Here is a 23,611-nt window from a genome sequence, read left to right on the forward strand (position 1 = left end):
TAAGCTGTGTCGTCAGTCAGTCGTTTCCCATCATGCTTTTGATCAGCGCAGTCGGTGGAGAGCAACTGCGCTCGACTGCACAATCCGACACAGCCGCCTCGCCGTCGCGAGAGTTTTTTTGCACACGTCAGCATGACATCAGAGCAAGTCGGACGTAACTCGGACACTTTTCTAACCGGTATGCATCTCGCGGTGATCACCGGTGATCGGTTCTGCGCAGATTTTGCTCATCTCAAACAAGCCTATTGTCTTTAAGAAAGCTACAGGCAGGTGAGTTTTTTTTTTTTTTTTCAGAGTTGGAGCTAAACTCTGCAGGACAGTGGTCCTTCAGGACCGAAGTTGTCAATCCTTGTTGAAAAATTTACAAATGTTAACCCCATCCCTGCTCATAATACAAGCATGTATGTTGTTCTGGACCCTAGGCCTAAGCATGGGATGCTGGTGTCTCCACCAGTCTTCTAAAACAGTGAGATTTCTTGTACAAACAAGGAAGAAAATACTACTCAGCAGTTTTCACCAGCAAGTTTTGCTAGTGGACAGTATGGCCATGGTGCTCCACTACTTAGACCAGCATCTGACCAGCACTCACCATCTTAAACCAGGTTGGTACAACCAAGATTTTGTCAAGTAGGACAAGTCTCTGGATCAACATTCCAAACAATGAATCAAATTTTAGGCATATGCAAAGCGGTAGAGTTAGGGTTAGACTTAGGGTTGGTGTTCGAGACATACACCATTCTTATCAACCAACAATTTCCTTGTGATTTTACAGGGGTTATGGTATGGTTAGTTTTGGGCAGGGGTGTCCAAACTCGGTCCTCTGCAGGACAGTGGCCCTCCAGGAGTTCGGATACCCCTGTTTTTTGGGTTAGGGGTAGGGTTTGTTTCTTTGGGAAGCAACGATGTTGTATGACCAACAAAATATGGTGATCCAGAAACTGCATGGATAAATCATGGTGACCAGCTCAGCAGTGATACTGAAGATTACACTAACACATAACATAATGTATCCAATGCATATGCGATCATGTGCAAACTCTTCTACCTTAAGCTCCTTAAACAGTGTGCTGTTTCTTGCCCACTCCACCAGTCCAAACAAAGTCTGGTCAGCCATTTTGCACATGATGCTGAAGGTGTTGAGGCGGTCATGTTTTCCTCGGCAGGCCTGTTCTCTTTGGAGGCTTGCTAACACCCGTGTGCAAAGCTGCTTCTCATCTGGCTCAGCTTGTAGGAGCTCATTTAGGAAGCATGAACTAGGGGTTGGGGTTGAACTGGGTGTCAAGTTCTGTGCTGGAGTTGGGGTGGAACTTGGAGTTGAGGTTGGCGTGAGTGTAGGTGCAGGTGTGGAGAGAACAGTAGGAGAGATTGGAGCAGGGGGTGTCACAGAAGCAGGGCTATAGCTAAAGGGGAGCTCTCTTTTCTCGGGGGGGTATCCGTGGAAGCCTGGATAGCACAGTGTGTGGAAAGGTAGGGATGGATCAGACAGAGTCCGGTCTCTGGGCATGGTGCAGTCCAACAGCCTGGGAAACTCCGACTGGCTCATACTGGGATAAAAGGGCTGAGGTGGATGGTAATGGTCAGAGCCAAGAGAAGCAGGGGAGGGGTTGAGAACGTGAAAATCGTGAGGCACAGCAGGTACCAGTGCTTGTGGTCCCTCAATTTTTACCCTGTAGGGGGCAGTATTCGTCTGGTGATAGGTCCCTCTTTGCTGTTTCAGTTGCCTGTCCCGTCGGTACAGAGGTCCAAACTTGTTTCGCCCACCCCTCATTCTGTCCGCACGTACAGCTGTGACAAGTAATTTAACAATTAACAAAATCACACACTGTGATGTTCAAAAGAGCATGATAAATCCTCTCAGTTCTAAATGATTGTTTCTCAAACCAGTTCCTGGACGCACACCAACATTAAACATTTTCTAACTCTTCCTAATCAAACATGGCTTCAGTTCATCACATCTTTAGTAGAGACTCCAAGATCAGGAGTGGATGGGTACGGTAAGGTAGACATCCAAAATGTCTACCTTTTGGGGGGGTCTCCAGTACAGGTTTGAGAAGCATTGCTCTATTAAAGTTGCGTAATTTAACTTTTTTTTTTTTTTTTTTTGCTTGTCTGCACATTGTATTTTTCCCCTTACTGGGTCATCAAAGATTGCTATTGCAATGGTTTATGGTTTCAAAGATAAGTGGGAACAGGACCAGAGCTATTTTAGATGGCTAATTGTGAATATCTTTCCATATCTCAGAGACAATAACTGCATTTTTCCCTACACAAAGTCTTATTTTAAAGAACTGAAAGAATATCTACCAAACTTATAGACCAAACGATGGAATCTTTGTTTGGGTTTGCATGCATACCTTCTTTCTTCATGCCAACAGCTAAACATTTCTGAAAGCGGCAGTAAGGACATCGTTTCCTCTGGGCTGGGTCCATGGGGCAGCACTGTGCATCTGCACATGTATAGCGCTTGTTATTCTGTACAGAGCGCTTAAAAAAGCCCTGGTGAGAATATTTGTCTTTAGTATTTAAGAATAATTATATAAATGAAAGAATATATATATATATTTAAATTAAAGCTACTACTGTGTTCTTGTTACTTCCTGACTAATGGAACACTTACCTTACAGCTCTCACAGGTGAGTAGACCATAGTGATATCCTGACACCCTGTCACCACACACAGGACAGCCCTCTTCTTGAGTTGCCCTACCGTCTGGGTCTGGTTTTAACTCCTGAGCTATGGGACAACACATTCATTGTAAATGGAAGTGTTAATGGTCCTTTTGTCCACTTTCTTTCTTAAAACAACTCTTACTTGTCACCTTCAGGAAACAGCAAATGAACATCAAAGCCTACTGTAAGATGATTGTCTAGGAGTGGGCTGTAAGGTTGAACAGTTTTATGACCAGTCTATCTAATAAATTGGCGGAGCAGTCTATTATATCTCAAATAGGCTTAGTCTCTTATCACTCGATTGATTAAACCCTGAGATATAGGGCTTACATAATCCTTACAGTTTGATATTTTCAGCAGCAGTCAAAAGATAAATAAAATGACTTCTGAATGTTTTTGAAATTTGCTGAAGCAAATGTCAGTTGAATGAAATCATAAATCTTTTTGATTCACGTCGTCAGTATGCGTACTAAACATGACTGAACTGTTCAGCACAAACAAATCATATGACAAGATTTTCTGAATATCTCAACAATCTTATTTCTAATGGAAACTGAATTAGTCATTGACTTCAAATGTTTACTGTGCTCAAATGTATTACATTAGCAATTAATGCTATTGCTAAAGCCATTAAAATCTCTCCGATCTGAAGTTCTACTTACATGTTGACGGTCTCTCTTGTGACGCAAGGTCCTGTGTGTAATCGGCTGAGTGGAGGGCCGTGGGCTGGGGGTGATCCAGGGGATAGTTTGAGATGTTCATGGTCCATAGGAGAGGGGTGGTATGGGTCACTGTAAGCTGTCATTCATAACTGTACAGGCCTCCAGGACTCAGAGCAGGACAGAGAGAAAAACAGGCACAGACACAGGCTATCTCAGAGATGGTGTAAAGGCCCTCAGTTGGACTTTGCTCAATACTGAGGGTAATAAACCTGAGTCTGTCACACCTTCCCAACAAGCAAGATCTCATTCATGCAAGGTGCATTGCAGGAGCAGCATATATGGAGGGACGCACTCACCATAAGAAAATAAACACACAAAGATCTAATGCTGAAATACTAATGTGTATCCATTCATGAAACTACCAAATGAGGCTTTTATAATTTGTGTTTATCAAACCAATCCAACTACAGCCATGTGATTATCAAGTGTTGGTAAACTCCAAGAAGCAGATCATAGAACTTTCATTACAGTCCTCTTCCCTATTTCTGTTCTTCCATATTTCTATACATTTAAATCAGATTACTCTAGTGCATCAACACGTAATATATTGTGTTTTGCTATCTTTTATCAATAAGTGAGGTTCCAGCACCTTTGGAATCAATTACAAAACAAGGAGTCTAGTTATGATGAAAGGAGCAGGTAAAGTACAATGATGTGGGGTCTGACGTCTAAAGCCATAAAACAGTTCAAGGGTGATAGATTAACCTGAGTAATGAAAAAAGACAAATTCTGTCAGATTAAATGAGGTATTGTCTTGACTGTTAATGAAATGAAAATATGTGCAACAGCAAAGGCCATTCTTTTACAAATAGCTGGTTGATGATGATTGACTGTGTAGCTATTTCACTGTCTATACTGAAAAATCTATGATCTGTGAAATGTGGAATTAGTCTTCTTAAATAGTTGAGAAAAAAATGACATATTCAGAATTGAAAATATGGAGAAACTTTGTTCACTAAGTATCAAGTAAGCTCCTTGGTCATCTTTTTTTTTCTGTCTGGAAAATAGTGAAGCGTAGATACCAAGCCTGGAAGAATGATTCCAAATCCCACCCACAACTCAAGCATGTTTACTTGACACTAGGTGGCACTATAATGTACAATTTTACTCTGTTGACATACGGGTTATGTCAGATCAGATCAACTGAATCAGTTCAGCACTTTTTTGATATTTGAGAAAATAAACATGAATAACTAATTACAGTTGTCTCTGCATATTAATGCGCATAATTAATGTGTTTGTAATAAGTTTGCATATGTGTTTTATGTTTTGTATCAGATTTGGTACGTCAGGTTTTTTATGGCCTTTATGGTATTATACAGTGAGCAGTGAGAAAGTGGAGCGCACAGGAGGAAAAAACACGTACATTTTATTTAGAGGCAATTGCAATTTGCAATTTGCAATTAGGTGCATATTTTTTTATGTACATGGCCAAAAAGTAAGAGGAAATAGTTTGTAATGCAAATTAACTGATATAAATTTCATTTGTCACTCTATATCCCACGTCTTAGTAATAAAAGATTTCAATATTTCACGAGTCAATAATTCCGAGTCAGTAGTTTCAATTGTGAACGGTTGAAGAATTTATATAGTATCTACTACATTTTGTGAAAATAAGGCCATAAGGTGGTGCAACCATAAGAGTTCGCTGGCTTCTGTGCAAATAAACCTTTTACCATTGGACATTAACTGCATCCATCACATCTAGTCTGTCAAATTTAAATGTAGCCAGTGGCCAGTTTCCAACCAGCAGGTTATATATTAATATAAACATAAATGTAAATTAAACATATGACCCATAAGTTGTAATGAAAAATCACAATAAAACACAAGATCATTACAATGATGTTTTTATTTTCTTTTTTAAAACAAATGTTTATAACAAATGCTTATAGACCAAATATCATCCCTTGGAGTTTGACATTTTTTTCGACAAATGCCCTACTTTTTTTATGTTGTCTACTAAACTAAACCCAACCCTTTTACACTATATGTGCTAATGGTTTAATATCCTACAGTGCAAAGTATGTATCCTATACTCAGTAAAAAAAAAGAACATGTAAGGCAGTTTAGCATGCTATGACTACAGGAGTAATGCAGCTCTGCGCACTGTGGCTCTGAAAAAGAAATGACAAATAAATGTCTAGTTAGACATTAGACATAGTTATCCTATTATTAATTATAAAAATAATTCATTTTCTTATTTAAATGAAACATTTACCTTTAAAAGACTTGTTAGAGAGGAAGCTCAGCGAAATTATCCACTGCTAGGACACACAGGCTCACCCTTAACAATAAACCATGCCTCATTGTGTCTGTTCATAATCTTCATTGGGCTGAAAAACACACATACACAATACAATAAACATAAGAATTACTGAAATTAGAGAACGTTACTGGCAGAAAGGAGGTAAACTAAGTGCACCTGTTATAGCCGACATTATAGTGGTACTCTGTCTCATAAGTAGCTTGTACATTGTCCAGCGATGTCTTCAGACTGTCAGCCTGTGATTTGGCCACAAGTGACATCATCCAGCCCCCTTAGCTCTTGACATATACTTTCATATCCGGAGTGTCTGTTAAGTACACCTACAAATAAAGTGCAGGAACAAGTAAAAAAAAACAAAAAACTTTCAGTTAAATAGAAATCACAGAAAATATCAATGAGACTCACAGATGGATCAGTAGGTTTGGGTGGATTGGCCTGGTATTTGGAGGGCAGGAGGAAGCTGAGACCATAGACTGATTACTACCACATGCTTGCGCTATCATTGACTTTAATGAGGACTGGTGCAGTCATGTCAATCTTTGCACCTGGAAAATAAGGGTTATAATTTGATTATAAGGATAAATTTGATGGTTTTTCTTTTTTCTGGGAACCTCGCTTCCAATGAACGTTAAATATTTTCTTCACTGCTATGTTTTAATTGAAGGTGCATTAGCAGTTTGTTGCTAATTGAAACATATTAAGAAATAAAGAGTCATCTGAAAGGTGTACACTCACATGAGATGAAGACTGTACTTATATTAATACTTGTACTTATAAAATGTGTAGCATTGTGTTGTCTGGTGATGCGAAGAGTGAAAATTAGACACTGAAATGCTAATTACTGAAACAACGATCAGTTAGGCCTACCTGTAAGTTGCAGCTGAAGAACCAAAGAGGTTCGAAGCCAGAAGACAGACTGACAAAAAACGAGTATAAACATCAGTGCGGCACACAGGTAGTAAGATGATGGAGAGAATCCTTTCTTTTTTGTTGGACAGGTAAGGCAATTAATTATGGCGTAGACCGTTCTCTAAACTAAACTAAAAAACTAAAAAGTATTAGTGCAGTTTACAAAAAACTCCACATGTCGATAGATGGCAGTGCAGCCTTTAACATCATGTGTTTTCAATCGAAAGAGTAGAACGTCTGCAAAAAAAAAAAAAAAGCATAATCTTCAGATGAACACAAACAAAGATTTTTAATAATAATAATAATAATAACCCATCTCTGTAAGTCCGCCTATTTTGAAGTTTTTTTCGTACACATACCAGTCGTTTTGCTACAGAAGACATTATTTCATCAGCTGGGGTCGTATTCCCGTTGTGTTCACTTTGAGTGGTTTTTTGAAGCTTTAGAGGTCCTGTACAAAGCATTATAAGAGCGGATGCGGCTGTCTGTAACTTGAATATGCGAGGCTTCCTTCATTAGCTTCACAAAACAGTCCGTTATGCTTCTTGATATTGCAAACTGGTATTTGTCATGCTATTTCAATTCATTACTGGACACTGGATAGCTTTACAATTTAATGCACATTTTTCTAGCACACTTACAGCATGTTGCAAAATTTGGACTCAGACATGGGTTATTTTCCTATATATCTTTATTTATGTTCATCTGAAGAAAGAAAGTTATACATCTGGGACGCATGAGGATGAGTAAATAATGAGGAAATTTAAATTTTTTAAAAGTCCCTTACAGGTTTTAATGTCCTTAAGGACATTTGGTCCTCCACAATGTTTGACCCCCAAACAAACTCACCAGCCTCATTTTCTCCGGTGATGTATTTATAAAGTTTCCTGAACGCTCTTGAAGTTGCAATTTCCATGAAATAGGATTCAGCTTCTGTGGTCACCCACTTAGCAGCATCATAGTGGCGTACCTGTTAGGAATAGAGCACTTCATCTCATTTCCACGATCTGTTTGAGCTTGTCTTTTACATTTTTTTGTGATCTCTTTACTCTTTCATGTTTGTGCTATCTTGTATCTCACCTCATAACCATCTCCTGCACAAACCAAGTCAAACAGAAAGCACTCTTTTGTCTCTGTGCAGTAACTGGATTCACTAGTGGAGTTCCTGAGAGATGCAAACACAATACATTAAACTTGACCTATACACAACAATGCACATATAATCTTTGTGGTGTGGCTATTCTAACAGCTGCAAGGGAAGTAAAAAATGAATCTCACCCAACTCTTCCATCTACTGCCACTGCAAAGAGCAGCAAGATCAATCCTGTCAGACAAATCCTTTAAAACATTAAAAACAGAAAAAATGAGGTTACTTTTAGGGAACTCTAGCAGTAACATGTTTGAAGTCCTTTTTATGGTGCTAATGTGGTTTATACTGTACAGCGGTGTAAGAGAGTAAAAGTTTCAGTACTTACATGTTGTAGAATGTTGTAGCTTGAAGCTGTGCAGAGAGGAAGTATGCTCACGTGCGCCTGAAAGCTGTTATTTATACATGCAACCTTATGAAATCTGTTCCCTCCTTCAAGACACGCCCCTGCAGTCATGTAAGCATGTTAAGTAAGAGTTTGTCTTATCCACCAGGGACAGTATTTCATCTTTTTATTTATTTTTTGATTATTTGATTGTCAAATAGCCATGTCTATCCATACAATCTTAAAACAATGATTCCTAAAGTTTTGTTGTTGTTGTTCTAAAAATGGTCTAAAAAACGTTTTTTTTTCACTAGAACCTTTTGTGGAATGAAAGGGTTTCATGACTGTTAAAGGTTTTTCATGAATGCCTATAAAGAAACATTATTTTTAAAGAGTGTACAGTATATTGACAGACATACTTTCATATGCACAGCATTAATTACAGCTCAGCATTGCTTTCATTTTTATGCAATGGTTTGTTTGTGATTATGTACTGGGAAAACAAAGTTGGCTTTTAAGGGTAGATGGGGTTCTCATGAGGTTGTTACACAATAACTTCTGGATTTCATTCAAAACTAAACTGAATCTTCGTGTATGACATTCGATCAATATGGTCAATCTGTCAATGACATATCAAAACACTGATGTAAAATAAGCAAACAGAACCTTTGACAACAGACTGACCACAGCTCTGTTCATGGTGTGCAGTAGTGAATGTGACAGTCATCCAGATGTTTAAGTAGGCTAAATGTCAAAATTGCTTAACATTTTAGAGTAGAAGAGGAATATTTTTTCAGGTGACCAACTGCAACTTAAGCTTTTGATAAATGGACGGAGGTTGTTGTCCCATATAGACAGTACAATAAATGCAAATATTTTGCCATTTGGTTTTAATATCTCTTCAAAGACATCTAATTAAGTAATGTTTTAAGACAGATTTATTTATGGATGCATAGTTTGAAATGTAACAGACATTTAGATCGTTAAACTGTAGTTTTGTCAGAGTGTAAAATTTCGAAGTAAATAATAATAAAAAATAATTTTAAAATACATTTAATTTTAAAATAAAAGTTATAGTCTGAAAGTAAAAATAATTTTACTTTCAGACTATAACTTGTGTGTTTTATGGGTGAAGCAATATTGAATTGTGTTTTTTCATTTAATGCCCACATAGAGATGATAGTTCATATGTTCAATTCAGGATATCTTCAAAGGTTTAGCTCTTTGTCTCCTGTACAGTACTGGTGCTATCTGATATCTGTTGTTTAGGGTTTTGTAATGGTTGTACAAGTGCTGGGTGTAGCTGGGTGTCCTGTTTCATGCATTGTACAGTTCACTATACATAAAAAAAGTTATCTAAACATCTGGTATGATTATTCATCAATGCAGTTACGCAAAGACAACATTATGCAAAATTATGACAAACTGCTCATAAATCATCCACGTTTATTCCAGATCATTTTTATTTTGACACATTAATAGTAGGTTTAACACATTGTTTGTCTTTGGCCATAATTTCCCCCTGCAGATGTTCCTGAAATCTTCATTCGGGAAGTATTAGAGTTCGCCATGCAACTCTTATGTGTGTTTGACAGTTGTTATGCAAGAGTGACATAACAGCAGATCTGTTTTATTCATCAGGAGCTGTCTGCTTTTTCTTCTTAAGTGCCTGTATTTGTTAGTTGTGTGAAGTGTAATCTCTGACAAAACAGAGGATTATAGAGAGATCTGAACCTAGGAAAAACAACTAGTACATTTTGAAAGTTGAAAAATCAAACTGATTAGTTGGAATACTGTTCTTTGGTGTCGTGTGTAAATTGAAGACTAGGAAACACTTTACAAAAAGGCCTTACTTGTTAACATATGCTAATGCATTAACTAACATTAAAACAGTATATTTTACAGCATTTACTAACCTTAATGTTAATATTAATAAAATGTTCTTTATCATTTTAGATCACAGTGTATTAACCAATATTAAAGGGGTCATATGATGCGATTTCAATTTTTCCTTTCTCATGTGCAGTATGTGAAAAATTATGTGTTTTTTGAACCTTAAACCGCATAAACACATTTCATTACACCAAATACACCAAATAATGTTATTTTTAGCAACATCATATGACCCCTTTAACAGATACAACTTTTGAATTGAAACCTCTTTAAATGCTTAGATTAATCTTAACTAAGATTTAAGTAAATATTAGTTAAAATATGCTTTAGAAGTATTGTTTGTTAGTTTCTAGTAAATAATGTTAACTATGTCAACAAATGTAACTTTATTGTAAAGTGTTACAGATGACTATTCTTGTGTGGCTTCATGAATCCATTGATGAGAACCTAACAATAACACAAAAGTGATCATTAGTCATGTGTGGGGGCAACATACTAATTTGAAAATGCAAATAAATGTACTAAACAACAGTATACTGACAATTCAAAGAATAAGGAAAGGACGTAGGATACGAGTGACATTAAAAACAAAATCTGGACTTGTCTGTTCACATCAGCTCTGTAATTAACATGATATCACAGTGCTGCCTGAATGCTCAAGACTCTGATTGGTTGACAGTCATTCCAACTATTTCCAAGTATTTCCTGGTTTGTTGCTAGGATTATAGTTTCATATCACTTCAGTAAATTGCCTGCATCACTGAGAACCACAAATGCTCACTCTTGCATACACACACCGCAGCAGTAGTACCTCAGGATGCGTATTAATTGATCCACAATTCAAGGGTTAATCATTCCTTATCTGCATTCTGTGTTTGGTGTGTGTTGCACTGTGTTCATATAGCCTGCAGTGCATTACATATTTCATTCAGGCTGCCTACGCCTTAATACATTGGTTACTTTGAGTGTATTATTTGAAATTACATAAAAAGTTATATGATGTTTCATTCAAAGCAACAGCTGAAGTGATGTAAGTGGTTTAACTGATTGTGCTGCTGTCAGAGTCTGTCAGACTCTTCTTCAATGAGCTCATTGATGCTTTCTATCAGACTGCCCTGACTCAGACAGGTGTTGACAGTGGATCCCGCTGCTGATGTGAGCGGGGCTGGGGTAAACCACACGTGGCTTCCTGTTCTTCTGTCTGCTGTGTGGGTGAACGCATTCGGTACCAGGTACATGGGGCTCTAGGTAAAGTGACAAACATGCAGATGGCTATATTAATGCAGTTCGGTTTTAAAATATGTCAAATCAATATGCAATGGCATTCACAACCCATGTATAATGTTGATGTATAAATGTGTGATTAATAAATATGTGTGAACTCTTTGTAACTTTCAGATGTTCTTGCTTTTTATTGATGCTGTTGGATCAACTCAAATCAAGCTGGAGAACATGATCATCATGTTTTACAGAAACTTGTGGAGTTCATGCAGCTTAATTACAGCTGGTATTAAAGCAGAGTATTGATGTAATTAATTTTTTTATGCTTTAATGATGGATTTGTTTTTTTACAAGCATCATTTCGCTTGTCAAGACATTAATTCTCAACTAGTGGTGTGGATTACTTGTGGATTATTGTGATGTTTTTATCAGCTGTTTGGACTCTCATTCTGACGGCACCCATTCACTGCAAGACATTCAGATGTTCTTGCTTTTTATTGATGCTGTTGGATCAACTCAAATCAAGCTGGAGAACATGATCATCAGGTTTTACAGAAACTTGTGGAGTTCATGCAGCTTAATTACAGCTGGTATTAAAGCAGAGTATTGATATAATTAATTTTTTTATGCTTTAATGATGGATTTGTTTTTTTACAAGCATCATTTCGCTTGTCAAGACATTAATTCTCAACTAGTGGTGTGGATTACTTGTGGATTATTGTGATGTTTTTATCAGCTGTTTGGACTCTCATTCTGAATCCGTTTTTAACCTATATACATTATGCACTATGACTGTTGAGGAAGTTACTGCACTATACTTCCTTTAACCCCGTAAAGGTGGGGTAAGCGATTTTTCAAAAACGCTTTAGAAAACTGATTCGGGCCGAATAGCAAAACAAACTTGTAGCCAATCAGCAGTAAGGGGCGTGTCTAAAACAAACTCATCTACATCTTGGATGGCCTGAGGGTGAGTACATTTTCAGCATTTTAAATTTTTTTTAAGGTAAAATATTCCTTTAATATAATTTGTAATGGAAATGTTGTTTTAAATGAGACATTTTCAGCAGAGCAGAAGCATTTAGACTAGTGGTCTCAGACTTTTACACACCATTGTATAGTTCCCAAAGATGCTGGATGTTTACTCGGAAGAAATTTTACGTTAAAATGTTGATCCATACCAGAATGGGTCCTGAATGCAGAACCCTCCTAGAACTCATTTTCAAATCTAGTTGCTATTATTTCTGTAAAATGTATAATATAAAATGCTAACTAGCATTAAGTTACTGAGCTAACACAATACCTAAATGATTATTTGGCTATTATTTACCAATAACTTGCACAGGTGACATCAGTCAAAAATAAAGTCAAAGTCCTCTTAGAAGCAGAGCATATTTAAAGCAGAGCAAATTTAGATTTCATGTTGGCTTTTAAAGAAAATGAATGGTACAATTGTACGAATGAATTGTAGCCACACTTAACTTTGCAGGCCTTAAGTGTATTGCTCTTATGGCTCAATACAAAAAATACAGTGGTTTGCAGTGTTGCAGGAAGTTAACATATTTTAACATTACTTTTATTGATTGATATTCGTGGTCTGAATACTGTATATAATTAACGCCTACTGTAACACCCTGAGATTGTGCAAGACCTCTAGTGGTCATTGTGTCAAACAGCATCAAATTACCCATTCGATTATAACAGTCTTCAGCAAGGCAGCTGTGCTGATTTCTGCTTCTAGGCCCAGGCATCATACTCCTCTTCCTGGGTGGTAGAATCTTTGTGGGGAAAATGGCTGAGCAACAGCCATAACAAGGAGAACGTCCATCCATCCGACCAAAACCCCTAACAGAAACATAATATGTTAATACAATACTCCTTGTCATATGCAGAAGAAAAAACCATGAAACCACAAATGCCATGACTGTCATTAAAAACTGAAGAACAGCAATACAGTACAGCAAACATAATGTCTTACTTGAAGGTCCGCAAGCAATTTGGACAGTTAAACTCTGCTATACCCCACCTTATGTTGGCTGGCACAGGGTCATACTTCTTTTTTTGCATCGATGACAACGTGACACCTATAACAAGCCAGGTGCACACAGATGAATGCTAAATATGGAAAAAGCACAAGTGAATGTGATTTTATCTTGTAAGGTGTGGTCAGACATCATACCCTTTTCCTCTGAGGCACACATCACCACCAGTCCCTGTCTCATGACTCGCAGGCAAACTGATGTGTGACAGAAGGCATCTGGTTTGCCTGAGCCTGGTCAAACATTCGTTTGTTCTCCTCTGTTAATGGCAGAACTCGTAGACGCGCCCCGAGCTCTTGCAAGCATGTCTGTGCATGTTAGTTCACATTGCTTACAGTACACATACAGTTCTTCAGTATTAGTCTTTGTGCAATTGATAATTCAAGTAAACAACGTAAAGCAACTAACCGCTATATCTTCATTGGGTGTTTTTTTTGGCCGGTGCCTGAAGTGGGACAGGAGTGATGCAATAAGACTACAGTGTAACATGATGTTTTATTTATCATGTAAATCCACATCCAAAGAGGGAAACTCCTCATTTCTTGTACTGACTGACCTGCACCACTGGATCTAGATGACTTGGCGGGTTTTTCTTCCTAGAAATGTTTGATGACTATCACCATTATACAATTAAAAACTGTAAAGTAGACAGCAGTAACTGGTACTTTAATTTTTCAGAAATCGTGTAACAACAAATCATGTTTGCAGGTTGTTAGGAGATGGTTGGGATGTTACCTGTTGTTTTTCATCAGCTTTGAGTTTCATAACCACGTTCTATATGAGTGCAGAGAATGTGTTAATGAATAACACAGAATTATACAGTGACCCAATTAAGAATATGGACACTTATGCCACACTTAATTTCACTGCATTAGAGAACAAATGGCTTTCTTTCAATGCTAAATCCTCGTTATTTTGTGATCTAATGCAATGTCATTCATTAATTTAAAGTGTGCCATTGATGTCCCGCTACTTTTTTTGCTACAAAATAGCTACACCTACATGCTCTTTCCATAAATTTACATAAACTGCTTAAAGTCACCTACACAATACCTTAGATACAGAGTCATTATTCAAAGCCGACTTGTCTTCTTCGTCCAGCTCTACATACATATATAAAACAAAAGAGGAAAACGTCTGCGGAACAAAAGAAGGCTTAAGGCAATAAGGCAAGAAGTAGGACCCGTGTAAATATCGGATCAGCTTTCCAGCACTGGAGAGAACTCAAGGAGCGCAAGGCCTGCGATCGGACACCGAGGTTGCTTTGTTTCTTCGCGATAGGTGAGTAACACGTGTCTGCACCGCAACAACTAAAGTCTGTCTAGTACACTGGACGCGACAAAGCGACAGTTGAAAATAATTTGAAGTTTGTGTCAATACGTCATAAATAGAACGCAGCAGCAATTTTCTGTCGGGGATTTGTCGTGTCGTGCTGCACCGCATCCAGTGTAGACGATAGATATATACAGTATATATATCTATGGTGTAGACAGCATCACTGATTATAATGAGTTCTATAGTATTTTGTCGAGCCGCGCCACTCGCGTCCGGTGTAGACATACAATATGCACTATGACTGTTGAGGAAGTTACTGCACTATACTTCCTTTAACCCCTTAAAGGTGGGGTAAGCGATTTTTCAAAAACGCTTTAGAAAACTGATTCGGGCCATGTAAATCCACATCCAAAGAGGGAAACTCCTTCTTTCTTGTACTGACTGACCTGCACCACTGGATCTAGATGACTTGGCGGGTTTTTCTTCCTAGAAATGTTTGATGACTATCACCATTATACAATTAAAAACTGTAAAGTAGACAGCAGTAACTGGTACTTTAATTTTTCAGAAATCGTGTAACAACAAATCATGTTTGCAGGTTGTTAGGAGATTAATTTATGACAAGAGTGCACCTCAAAACATATACATCATAACACGAGTTCTGACCTGTGTCACAAAAATTATTTTTCGTTTCTTGTTTCCCTATTACATGTTTTAGTAATCATCATAAATTATATATCATGGAGGGTGTCAATGACTGTCTATCATATCATTATAGCTTAAAACCTCGAAATTCATCCTGTCAAAACCATTTTGAAATCGGACATTGCCTTACCATGGAAATGGTACTTTAAAATCTTTTAGCGGGCTCCTCCCCCTTAGTGGGAGGTGTCATATTCCAAATGTATTACGGTCTTTTAGAATCAAAACTTTTCATAATCTTGACAAAATACATATCGTTGTAAATGTCTGAGTCTCAAGATTCAAGATTGGTGGTTATTTTGCGATAGGAGTAATATTGAGAGAGAAATTGATACATTTGTGACAGAAAAATGCATCAAAAAAATTCAATGGAGTTTGGATGGCACCCGGTGACTGTTGTATAACGCCTAAACAAAATTGCATAGGAACCTCAATTTCTTTTTTATATCAACTTCAAATTTGGAACACAACTTATTTAGACAACTTTAATTTTATAGCAATTTTGGATTAAAACATATTTTATAAAATATTTATTTTATATAAAATAAAATAAAAATAGTACAGTACATTTTCTTTACAGTAAATTGAAACTTCTATAACATTTTTTTATGCTTTCATTTTTCGAAATGATTTCACTTCTGCAATAATCTGCAAATTGTCTTCTTTAAAAAGAGACCAACCTTAGGTCTGTATTCAAAAAGTTAAGAGGTTAATAGCGTGTCATATTGTATCCAAAATATCATATGCCATTTAACTGTAATATGTTTATACGAATAACAAATACTGTACCTCCACTTCTTCACGCATTCGACTCATCTCTTGGTGTGGTTTTAGTACCTGTAATGACAGCGCTAAAGCTCTTATACCTCTGCTTCCGGCTTCGCTACCGTTCGGACGTTCTTGCTTACTGCTCTGTGCTTTGCTTCCTATTTCTGTACTTTTCTCTGATTTTTCTAAGATTTTTACTTCAGCAGATCAGCACAGTGCTCAAACAACAAATTTTTGGCACAAACACTAAAACTAAAAACTCTTTGGGACTGGTATAATACCACGAAAAAGAAGACTTTGCCTCCTACTGCCAGCAGCTTACATTCCGGAGAAGGGAAAACACAGCTGCCTACATTCAAACAGAAGAGAAAGAAAATGCCTCCTGTTGAATCTACTTGCTGAATGAACTGCCACAAACTTCTACAAAGGATTGCGGTTCTTGAAACAAAGTTACTTGCTGGACTTCCAAAACAGGCAGAACACTCAGCAGACCATTGTCACGGACCCCCTCAGCATACAGCCGGTGAGTCCCATGAACCTAGTCAATCTCAACAGTTGACTCTATTATCAGAAACATCAGTAGCAGAAATACAATAACATATTGCCTTCCGCAAGCAACCGTTTCTGATGTAAACAAGGACCTTCGGAAAATTCTAATGAAGCACAAGACTGCGAATCGAATCATCATCCATGTGGGGAAGAATGATATTCGGAAAGAGCAGTCTGTGACGTATCAGAACAGCTCCAAACCTCAGCACCCAAGGACGACTTTCTGGAAAACAGCCAGGGAAACCAGGACAACATATTTCAGCCATCAGAAACACCAGAGCCACAGCCCATCTCACCAGACACATTATCCCTCTCTCCAGCATCTCCACTTCTAAGCTTCTCACAGAAAATGGAGGAACTGCTATATGCTGGGACCAAACTTTCACACTCTTTTGCTGCAAACCCCCAGATATCAACTAAAAAACGGCGGGCCCCACAACCACCAAAGCCTGTGGGCCCAGCTCGTCTTCCTCCTCCTGTGAGAGCTCTCCCGCCGCTGCCACAACGCCAGGGCCCAAACCCTCCATCTGCTTTGCTACTGTTGAGAGACTGACAAACCCCCCAAGTCAGATTGCTAGAGAAATGCTCTCCGACAGCAAATGCAATGATTTTGCCTCCTTCTTTTCTGAGATCAATAATATCAGGAAGGCGATTAGCACATCCCCAATTTATGCAGAGGTCAGACAGATTCGACCACAATACCAAAAAGAAGATACTATGTCTGCTTTTGAAGAAATTGATAGCAAAATTTTGGAAGAAATAGTACAGCACCTTAAATCGTCAACCTGCTATCTTGACACACTTCCCACATATTTTTTCAAAAGGGTGCTTAACTGTTTAGAAGCAGATCTCTTAGAAGTGGTGAAATGTGCTATATAAATAAACTTGCCTTGCCTTGCCTTATACTGTGGCACCGTTTCCTTTAGAGATTTCAGTATGTTAGTAGTTAGTAGTTGTTAGTACTGTATGTTAGTTAGTGTGATATGTCACTTTCAGTTTGATTAAAAATACATCATGACCACTAGAGGTCGACACAATACAGCTGTAAACCGAGCACAAAATAAAAGCACTCTTGACTGTTCATGCAAATTTTTATTGAGGATTTGGATTCATGGAGTAATTCGGATATCTTGAATCGGTTCACTAAAAAGAATCATTCAGGGCTGCGTGCCCAAAAGCTTCGTAAGCTTAAATTGATCGTAGCTCCATTTGGTTTAATTAATTTTACGATGCTTTTGGGAAACGCAGTATAGATTGTTAGTATTAAACCGCTTCAAAACAATTTAGAGCATATATTTTATTCTATGCCTATATGATGATGATGATAATAATAATAATTTTATTATTACTAGCCTGTTATTATTATTATTGTTGTTGTTGTTGTTGTTGTATACAGTCAATGACTTCAAATCCCAGGGTTCTCTGAACGCAAACGCGACCTCTGCACATGACTTGTTTTCACAGTGCGGCTCTTGTGCAGAACTCATGCGTTCCGAGTGAAAGGATCGGATGACAAGAGGTCTGTCAACAGGACACAGGACTGTACATGCTGCAGAACGGACAGTTTAGCAGCATTCAGTAAATGCATGCCCAGAACACCTCAAACAGGTTGTGTGCTTTTGTTTTTCACGCAGTGCAACTGTCGTCACTGTCATTTTTGAAAGCTTAATATTAAAACGTGACGACCTTTATAAAACATAACACTTGTCATGCGGTTTTAGATGTGAAATTGATCAAATCTCTACTGACCAGTTAAAACGGGCTCATCATGAGGCGCGCTCCCGTGCTGAGAAAATCTGATTAAGATTTAATCCGTAGTCCAGAAACCGTTCGGTGTTCTCTGTACATTTATTTTCCCTTTAAATGTCCACCTAGCACGAAAAATGTGAAGCTTTAATATAGGGCTCTTGTTACAGTGTAGTTACTGACTTTTACATTTCTAAGAGTTTGTAAATGTACGTGGCATTGCTGCTATGTGCTGTAGCCTAATATATTTACATGTGGGTCAAAGACGAAAAAGGGTTTAAGCATAAAAACAATAGGCCTAAGTGAACTACTGCTTTAAATTGTTGTTGTTTTTCCCCCAAAATTTAAAACGTTTTTTGTTTAATTTAATTGCAATTTTGTTTTTGTTTTTCTGAGCAAAAGATAAATATCTTCCCTGATTTACAGAAGACACCCACTAAAATGTCATTCAGTGTAACATTCTTGTCAGGCATAATTACAACAAAAATCAATTTATGACATATTAAAAGACTAATTACTTTCACCCCAAATACTAATTAGTTGTAATTTTACATTTGTAAAATTTGCCACTATCCTAGGTTTTGGCCATTGGTCAGTAAGAATTTTTTACTCATTTAAAACACAATAAAATTTAATATGCTCCCTTATTCTTTTATATATTTTAATATGTACAATAATGAATAAGCATATTTGAATTTTTACATAAATATTGTGTTACACTGAATGACAATTTAACATTATTTAAACCAAATCTTGACATTTTATTCTCTAAAAACTTATTTGAAACCTTAAAAGTAGACACTTTACTTACATTTAATGTGCTTTCTATGAATATAAAACACTTTTGTACATTTCTTTTGATGCGGACATTTTAACGTCTTTGATCCATGTGTAACTGAGATTAACATACCAAAAGAAGATGTTCATAAGATGGTCGTGATTCTGAACAGAAAATTGGCTATAGCTATGGCAAATATAGTGTTACTAAAGTTTAATGCTTTGTAAATGGTTTCAGATTAGAAATCATCCTTGAACGAAAGTTATGGGGACACGAAAGGTTTTGGTGACAGGATGCTCCTCTGGAATTGGTTTGGCGTTGGCTGTCCGTCTTGCAAAAGATAAATTAAGGCGCTTCAAAGGTAAGAAGACTGCGTATGAATGTAAAACGCCTCTTAGAATTTTATAAATATGCATGTGTATATAACTCAAAGTTTCAACATTACAAAGGAACAGTTTCAAATACTGTTCCTTCAATGATAAATAACTAGCAAAGGAACAAGTAAGTAAAACAATATTAACATTCTAGTAACTACTATTAATTAACATGAAACTGAGATTAATGCATTAGTAAGTAGCACTCAGTTGAATGTGGTAGTTCACTATTAGCTAATCAGTAACTTCTACTGTATTTTTTCATGCCTCCCAGGGGACTACATACAGTTTTATAATTAATGTGAAACTAATCAATAACTAACGCAGGACAAATTATTTTTTAATTTAATTTTGACATTAACATGTGATCACTTACAGAATCAATAGATAATAATATGTTAATAATTAGTACTAAAGTAATTAGTAAAAATTTGATTGTTTTTTTATTTTTATTTTTTGCAGAACTAATAACAGGCTATGGACAATTTCAAAGAAATTGATATTTAATTGCAGTTTTTTTTGCAACTTACTCCTGTGGTCAATTTTCTGGTATCCCTCTGAACTTAACACTGTATCATACTGGAACATTTTGAGTCATCAGCCTAAAAAAAAACTTTTTGCATTTAATAGTGCTATTACTTACTAATTGGTTAGGTAAAGTTTGTTGTTAGTTAATCATAGCTACTAGAATGTTAATGTTGTATTACTCATTTGCTCCTGTATGGTTATTCATTAAGGATGGAACAATATTCAGAATGTATATTAGATAATGAACAGGTAAATGTAATATGATGTAACAATGCTGTTAATGTTTTAAGTCTTACTATTGATTGTGCCTGAGTTAGTTGTGGCCACTATGAGGGACCTGGATAAGAGAGAAGCTCTGGAGAGAGCAGCTGGAGAATCCCTCAACAGATCCCTGGAGATCCGACAGCTGGATGCCACCTGTGAGGACTCCATCAGAGAGTGTGTGAACAGCTTGCCAAATCGACAAGTGGATGTGTTAGGTGACATTAAGAGTTTCCTTTCCAATTAAAATTTCCTTCATTCACTCCATCTTTGTTTCTGAGCAATGCAGCTTCATAGCCATATGACCAAAAGTGTCTTTTGACTTGACTAAAAGCTTTTCAATAAAAAAAAGTTTTTATACCACATTTGTGCAATATTCAACATTTGTGTTACCACACGGAGTTCATCAGCTAAATTTGATGCTCAAATTTGCATCACCTGTATCAGCAATATATATATATTTCAATCATGACAACTCTGAAGATTTTAGCATGGTGATGGATATGACAATGTTAATGTATTTGGTCTTGGCGGAACAGATATGCTACGCTGCTGCTGATGGTTATTGCTGTAGTTGTAGATTATTGCTGCTGCTGCAAGCAAGTAAAGGAACTTGCTACTGCCAATGCATATGGCGATACGGTGCCGTGAGTATTTAAGACATACTGCTGCTGCACAAATAGCATATAAAATAACCCCCCAACAAAGCTGGAAGAAGAAAACTAAACAATTAAATATGTATGCTGCTGCTATACAATATGCTTAAATCATCTCTATAGGCAGAAGAAATATAAAAGGTAAAACCCCCCAGAACAAGCAGATCTATTGCCAAGACATATGTACTGCTGCTGCTCCGGAGAGCCGCAAGACCGTGTGTTTGTGCCAAGTCATTTAACTCTCTGAATATCATCAGTTGCGTTAACAACCCGTCAGCCTGCGCCATCTAGAGTTTCATGATTTAATATATATATATATATATATATATATACACACACCAAATTTTTGGTGCTAGATTTACTGCCGATGTTTAAAAAAAAAAAAGTATAATCATATCTCTTTGTTTTCACACATACTGTTTGATTTAGACTCTACTGCACTGTTTTGTAGTGAATAATGCCGGTGTGGGTATGATTGGTCCTTTGGAGTGTCAGAATGTAAGTGCTATGCAGGAACTCTTCAACACTAACTTCTTTGGGCTGGTGAGACTGGTAAAGGAACTGCTGCCTGACATGAAGCAGCGTCAGAGTGGACACATCGTAGTGATGAGCAGCGTCCTGGGAATCCAGGGTAATACCACATAGCTCATTTATTATAAGCTGTATACATTCAACTGAATCATAAAATTACTGTTTAAAAAATATATATTTTTAGAGTACTCTCTTTTTTTTTTTTCAGGACTACTTTTCAATGATGTATATGCTGCCTCTAAATTTGCTGTAGAGGGGTTTTGTGAGAGTCTTGCTGTGCAAGCTATGAAGTTCAATGTCAAGTGAGTACACAATAAAACAAATTTCCTAGCAAACTGATAAAAAGGGCTAGGTTGCCTAAATAAGGTAAATTCACTTTTAATCAGCTGGTCTCAAAGTGATTTTTAGTAAATGTTCCATTCTAGTGTGCAGGTAATATAATATTAATGAAATAAAAGGCCACTTAAGTGAATATACACTACATAATTAAAGAAAATACACTTTCATAACTGTTTCTTAACACACTTAAGTACACTTTTAAAATGTGCACTTTGTAATAACGTCAAATTAAAAGTATTACTTTAAAGTATTTTTTCATGCTTTAAAGAATTACATTTATTTTTATGTGTTGACTAACAGACTAAAGCACATGTAAAGTACTTCATTAAAATTTTAATTATAGCGTATTGTTTGAGATTACATGTAAAGTTTATATTTTAAATGTATTAAATTGCAACGTCATGCATTTAAGCATCCGAAAATTGAAACATTCAATTCACACTTAAGTATATTATTTTTATAATAACAACTCTATTTACAAGTATGCTATAGTGTACTTTTTTAACAAGGGTAAACATGCAACAACCACAAAGTGTCTAAATACCTTTGTCTTTCTTGAAACTATATACAGTATTTCTTTTAAATGCACTATATTATGTTAATGATCCATAAACCATGCAATTAATGCATTGTAAGTATGGCTTATATACAAATCTCACAGGATGACGTTAGTGGAGCCAGGCCCAGTTGTAACTGAATTTGAGAAGAAAGTGTATGAAGAGGCAGAGAAGATGGATCTCTCAGAGACTGACGAGGAGACAGCTCGCATCTTCCGTCAGATCTACCTGAAATATTCACATAAAGTTTTTAACTCAGTCGGGCAGACACCTGAGGAAGTGGCAGAGGTGAGTGTGTGGATGGGCTGTTCTGTTATTCGTTAAGGCTCCCTGTTCAACTGAGTGACAGAGAAATGTCTTTTTTTCTTACAGCAAAGTCTCCAGGTGATTGTGTCCAAAAACCCTCCATTTCGTCATCAGACCAATCGTTTGTACATGCCACTGACTGCCATGAAGCATGCTGACCCAACAGGGTGTCTACCCATAGATGCATTCTATAAAATGATCTTCCAGCATGACCGTATGTTCAATGCTAGTCTGAGTATTCTACGCATACTTCACAGGAGAATGGGTGCGGCCTAAAAAGCTCTCTGAGGATACTGATGGAGAAAAACATTTCAAAAGCATTTCAGAGACAGTTTTATGGCCCAAAAATGGGTCAGTGCTCAATGCAAATAATAAAATGTGGCAAAACCACAGATAGCATAGCAACAGTTTTACTACTAAGATGGGTCGCTACTTGATGTCCAATGTAAAGTCTGGATCCTGAAGCACTGTTCTATCTTTAACCTCAAAACAACTGTAATAATCATGATCAAATACATAATGTTTAGTTGCAAACTGTAGTGTAACAGCTCTAGTGTCCTTTTCATGTTCTAATGGTTCTTAACAGTCAAGGGGCTGTATGTAGAATTCAGAAACCCTTCCTATTAGCGGTGGCCATTAAGTGAACTGCAGCCAGCAACTTACTTGCTCGTGCTTGCTCTAGTGCACATGTACAAGAGACTAAAGGCGATTCAATGCCCGATATACTCACGGTGAAGTTATTTTTTTTTGTTCTTTGCTTAGAAGTAAAATAATGTTGGAAATAAATTGGCAACGACACTGTTAACGAACATCCAGATGTTGTTCACACTACTGAGAGCAAGGTTTAGATGAATATGTAAATATGTGCTGTGTGCTGATCAGTGTTGGGGGTAACACATTACAAGTAACGCGAGTTACGTAATCAGATTACTTTTTTCAAGTAACTAGTAAAGTAACGCATTACTTTTTAATTACAAGAGAATATCTGAGTTACTTTTTCAAATAAATAACGCAAGTTACTTTTTTTCCAATTTATTGATTGACAGCTCT

General features: G+C 37.0%; 2 protein-coding genes and 2 pseudogenes across 6 annotated transcripts in view; 1 reads left to right on the plus strand and 3 right to left on the minus strand.

Annotated features, from left to right (window-relative positions):
- The window catches only part of LOC107711258 (nuclear receptor subfamily 5 group A member 2-like), a 5,070-nt gene extending 1,510 nt beyond the window's left edge, over positions 1-3,560 (minus strand). The window contains exons 1-4 of the mRNA XM_016516219.1: positions 3,332-3,560; positions 2,618-2,733; positions 2,355-2,496; positions 1,046-1,785 (exon numbers count right to left, since the gene is read on the minus strand). Coding sequence (XP_016371705.1) covers positions 1,046-1,785; positions 2,355-2,496; positions 2,618-2,733; positions 3,332-3,431 — 1,098 coding nt within the window. The 5' untranslated portion in view covers positions 3,432-3,560. The remainder of the gene's footprint in view (positions 1-1,045; positions 1,786-2,354; positions 2,497-2,617; positions 2,734-3,331) is intronic.
- A 441-nt stretch (positions 3,561-4,001) lies between these two features.
- Positions 4,002-23,349, plus strand: LOC107711259 (retinol dehydrogenase 8-like). 5 transcript variants are annotated; one of them, XM_016516223.1, is made up of 8 exons: positions 4,002-4,011; positions 17,983-18,094; positions 19,247-19,370; positions 20,229-20,390; positions 21,280-21,459; positions 21,568-21,661; positions 22,360-22,543; positions 22,628-23,349. In XM_016516223.1, exons 3-8 carry the CDS (start codon positions 19,274-19,276, stop codon positions 22,835-22,837), a joined length of 927 nt encoding a protein of 308 aa, XP_016371709.1. In that variant the 5' UTR covers positions 4,002-4,011; positions 17,983-18,094; positions 19,247-19,273; the 3' UTR covers positions 22,838-23,349. The 5 variants fall into 5 exon arrangements, with proteins under 5 accessions (XP_016371709.1, XP_016371707.1, XP_016371708.1 ...); XM_016516221.1 differs by having other exon boundaries at positions 17,983-18,063; XM_016516222.1 differs by lacking the exon at positions 4,002-4,011 and having other exon boundaries at positions 17,912-18,093.
- On the minus strand, positions 5,225-8,104 carry LOC107711260 (heme-binding protein 2-like; annotated as a pseudogene).
- On the minus strand, positions 10,975-15,984 carry LOC107711165 (repressor of yield of DENV protein homolog; annotated as a pseudogene).
- Positions 23,350-23,611: the final 262 nt, after the last annotated feature.

The sequence above is a fragment of the Sinocyclocheilus rhinocerous genome, unplaced genomic scaffold, assembly GCF_001515625.1.
Source record: "Sinocyclocheilus rhinocerous isolate Xijiao unplaced genomic scaffold, SAMN03320098_v1.1 scaffold115, whole genome shotgun sequence".
NCBI classification, from domain to species: domain Eukaryota; kingdom Metazoa; phylum Chordata; class Actinopteri; order Cypriniformes; family Cyprinidae; genus Sinocyclocheilus; species Sinocyclocheilus rhinocerous.